This window comes from Bubalus kerabau, chromosome X (genome assembly GCF_029407905.1).
Source record: "Bubalus kerabau isolate K-KA32 ecotype Philippines breed swamp buffalo chromosome X, PCC_UOA_SB_1v2, whole genome shotgun sequence".
Taxonomy (NCBI): domain Eukaryota; kingdom Metazoa; phylum Chordata; class Mammalia; order Artiodactyla; family Bovidae; genus Bubalus; species Bubalus kerabau.
In genome coordinates this window covers 131,681,755-131,685,328 of record NC_073647.1, presented here as the reverse complement: position 1 = coordinate 131,685,328, position 3,574 = coordinate 131,681,755, and the positions used below count along the sequence as shown (strand labels likewise).

General features: G+C 48.0%; 1 protein-coding gene across 1 annotated transcript; it reads left to right on the top strand.

Moving 5' to 3' along the window:
* Positions 1-296: 296 nt before the first annotated feature.
* On the top strand, positions 297-2,104 carry LOC129638785 (melanoma-associated antigen B4-like). Its single transcript, XM_055563443.1, has one exon. The coding sequence runs from the start codon at positions 711-713 to the stop codon at positions 1,641-1,643; it is 933 nt and encodes a 310-aa protein (XP_055419418.1). The 5' UTR covers positions 297-710; the 3' UTR covers positions 1,644-2,104.
* The last annotated feature ends 1,470 nt before the right edge of the window (positions 2,105-3,574 follow it).

Here is a 3,574-nt window from a genome sequence, read left to right as displayed (position 1 = left end):
CATGGTAATACGAAAGATGAGCTGAGAGGACCCCACTGCCGGGACCTGCTGTCACGTCAGTAAATCCAAAGCAGGGCTGAGAGGATGCAGAGGAAAAGTCTTAAGGCTTCTGTTCTTCCTCTGTGGGATTCTGTGGGGACAGGCTGAGCAGGAAAACAGGAGGCTTGTGGGTTCCTAGGGCAGTGTCCTCAAGGACACCTTCAGAGGTGGCCTTTGATTAGGCCAAGGTAGAATCTCCCTGTTTTAAGGTGCTCATGTCACCTCATTCTCCATCCTCCAGGTGCCCCAATCTCCTGTCTACTGGCCCAGAATCCTGCCTGCGGTCCCTGACCACAGCCATCATGCCCCGTCGGCAGAAGAGTAAGGTCCGTGCTCGTGAGAAACGTCACCAGGCCTGATCTGAGACCCAGGGTCTTCATGATCAGGCCACCACATCTCGGGGAGAAGAAACCACCTCCTCCTCCCCTCCTGATTCAAAGAGTGCTCCCTCAAGCTCGTCTGCTGCTGGCACCCCCAAGGGGCCTCAGGGGGCCCAAGGCACCACCAGTGCTGCTGCAGGTGCTATACCCAAAAGATCTGGTGGTGGTGGCGCAGCACGCTCGAGATCTGGTGTAGGTGCCGAGGGCCAAGTTCAGGGAGGTGAAAATTCCTCCCAGGCTTCAGCTGCTGCGGCGAGCTCTCACACAGATCTTCTGACCAAGAAGGCACAGATGTTGGTGCAGCACATGCTGTGTAAGTATAAGATGAGGGAGCTCATTAAGAGGTCTGAAATGCTGAAGGCAATCAGTGGAAGGTACATGAAGCAATTCCCAGAGATCCTCAGCAGGGCCTCTGAGCACATGGAGGTTGTGTTTGGCCTGGTGCTGAAGGAAGTTAGACCCAACAGTCACTGCTATACCCTGGTGAGCAACCTAGATCTCAGCGACAGTGAGTCTATGAGAGGTGACTTGGGGCTGCCGAAGAATGGTCTTCTGATGCCTCTGCTGAGTTTCATCTACCTGAATGGCCCCCGTATCTCTGAGGAGCACATCTGGAAGTTCCTGAATATTCTGGGCATCTATGATGGAAGAAGGCACTTCATCTTTGGAGACACCAGGAAGCTCATCACAGAAGATCTGGTGCGGGAAGAGTACCTGGAGTACCGCCAGGTGCCCGGCAGCAATCCCCCTCGCTATGAGTTCTTCTGGGGTCCTAAAGCGCTTACAGAAACCAACAAGAATAAAGTCATGGAGTTTTTGGCCAAGGTCAATGATACGGTCCCTGATGCCTTCCTGGCGCAATATGAGGAGTCTTTCAGACAGGAAGTAAAGAGCACCGGGACCAGATCTGCAGCCAGGGTTGACACTTCTGCCTCGGTCATGGCTGGCACTTCTGCCTCAGTCATGGCTGCCACTTCTGCCTCGGGCATGGCTGCCACTTCTGCCCTGGGCATGGCTGACTTTTCTGCTTCAGGCATGGCTGGCATGTCAGCCTGGGTTACTGCAGGCATGTCTGCCTCGGTCTGGGATAGCCGTTCTGCTGCAGCCCAGGCTCAGTATCTTGCCTCAGCCAGGCCTGGCATTTCTACTGCAGCCAGCGCTGGCCCTTCTGCCTCGGCCAGTGCCCACGCTAGGGCCGTATCCAGCCACTCATCTCGCCCCTAGTGTGGTCGGAAGGCCGTTCTTCACTTTGTGGTCAGAAAGGCCTGTCAACCCGTGTTCCTGTTGATTCCCCCCCCTAGTTTTCAGTTCTTTCTTTTTTCAACAGAAAGTTTATTTAGGTTCATGATACAAGTATTTGAGTAAAATGGGTCACACACAGTTTGCTGTTTGTCAGATTTATGAGTAACAATTTTGTTTTTTGAAATGCATATTGGAAATCCTCATATCACTTTTGTGATCCCGGATGAGAATAACATCACTTTAGGATAAGAATATCCTTAGAAATGTGAAAGACACCACACTAATAGAAGCTCAGAACATAGATACATAGAGAGATAGCCAAAAGTTCTTCAAGTTTTGGTTTGCTTTACTCTGTTTAGTCTCCCTTTTTGTAAATATAAAAGATATATGCTTGGATCTGCTTATGGTTTTCAAGAATGTTTGAGAATATAAATTAAAGCAAATGATTTGTTTGTGGCTCTTCTTTTACACAAACATTAATTGAGCATCTGCTTTTAAGAAGTCTTTCATGCCTGTATTGGCGATGTTTAGTCAAAGAAACTCCCAGTTTCTGCCCATTCACTTATAGTTTCCAGGGAAGCTGTCATTCTATGGAAGAGGCTGAGAGACTCTCTACTTCAAGAAGAACAAAAAAGAAGCAGGGTAAAGAGCAGGTGGAGAGAATATATTACTTTGGTTTCATTGCTAAGCAGAATTTTGGCTGATTGGGGAGGTTGGGTTATTTTTTTTTTTCTTTCAGTTAGAACGCTGCATAGTTTCTGACATCTGATAGATGCAAAAAAAGAAAAGAAACCCAGCTGATGTAACATCTGAGGTCAAGATCATCGTAATAACTGGGATTGCCCCTAATTTCTCAATAGAGACAGGTTCTGTGACAGATGCTTTCGATAAATACATATATTCCACCAGTCTGACAAGGCAGGGTTTATCAAACTCACTTCACAGGGGAGAACCCAAGGCTCATAGAGTTAGAGTTTGGTTTTGTGCCAAAATACTTAAGGCTGGTAAATGACAGACCTAGGACTAGACTCCTGCCCTAAACTACTCTAGCGTACATACTGTTCTTCTCCCCCAACCCTGAGACATACCCTTGTCTTGTCTTTTAAACAAGTACTTTTAACATTTGATATTTCATTTCCCTTGTGGCTCAGCTGGTAAAGAATCCTCCTGCAATGCGGGAGACCTGGGTTCGATCCCTGGGTTGGGAAGGTCCCCTGGAGAAGGGAAAAGCTACCCGCTCCAGTATTCTGGCCTGGAGAATTCCATGGACTCCATGGACTGTACAGTCCATGGGGTCACAAAGAGTCGGACGTGACTTTCACTTTCACATGGTAATTCTCTCTTTTGGACTTCCCTGATGGCCCAGGGAAGTCCAGATGGTAAAAGCCTCTGCCAGCAATGCAGGAGACCCTATTTAGATCCCTGGGTTGGGAAGATCCCCTGGAGAAGGAAACGGCAACCCACTCCAGTACTCTTGCCTGGAAAATCTGATGGACAGAGGAGCCTGATAGGCTATAGCCCATGGGGTCACAGAGTCGGACACGACTGAGCAACTTCACTTTCACTTTTCACTTGTCCTTTTTCTTATTTATTTATTTGGCTGTGCTAGATGTTAGTTGCAGCACATGGGGTCTACTTCCCTGACCAGGGATCGAACCTGGGCCCCCTGCATTGGGCGCCTGAGGTGTTAGCCACTGGACCACCAGGAAAGTCCCCACCCTGTAACTTTTATTTCAGTGTTTTTCTCAGTACTTCAAAATTTGTCCTAGGTGATAAAAAAAGAATGTCCTTTTGCTCAAGCTCCTGGATCAGAATGTGTAGCCAGAGCAGTAAGAATACCAAATATATTTAACCAGAAATGCATATCCCTTATTCATTACTCATAGATAAATGAAAGAGACACTATTCGGTGA

Excerpts from the sequence above, each read along its gene's own strand:
- LOC129638785 (XM_055563443.1), top strand. The coding sequence starts at position 711 with ATGTTGGTGCAGCACATGCTGTGTAAGTATAAGATGAGGGAGCTCATT.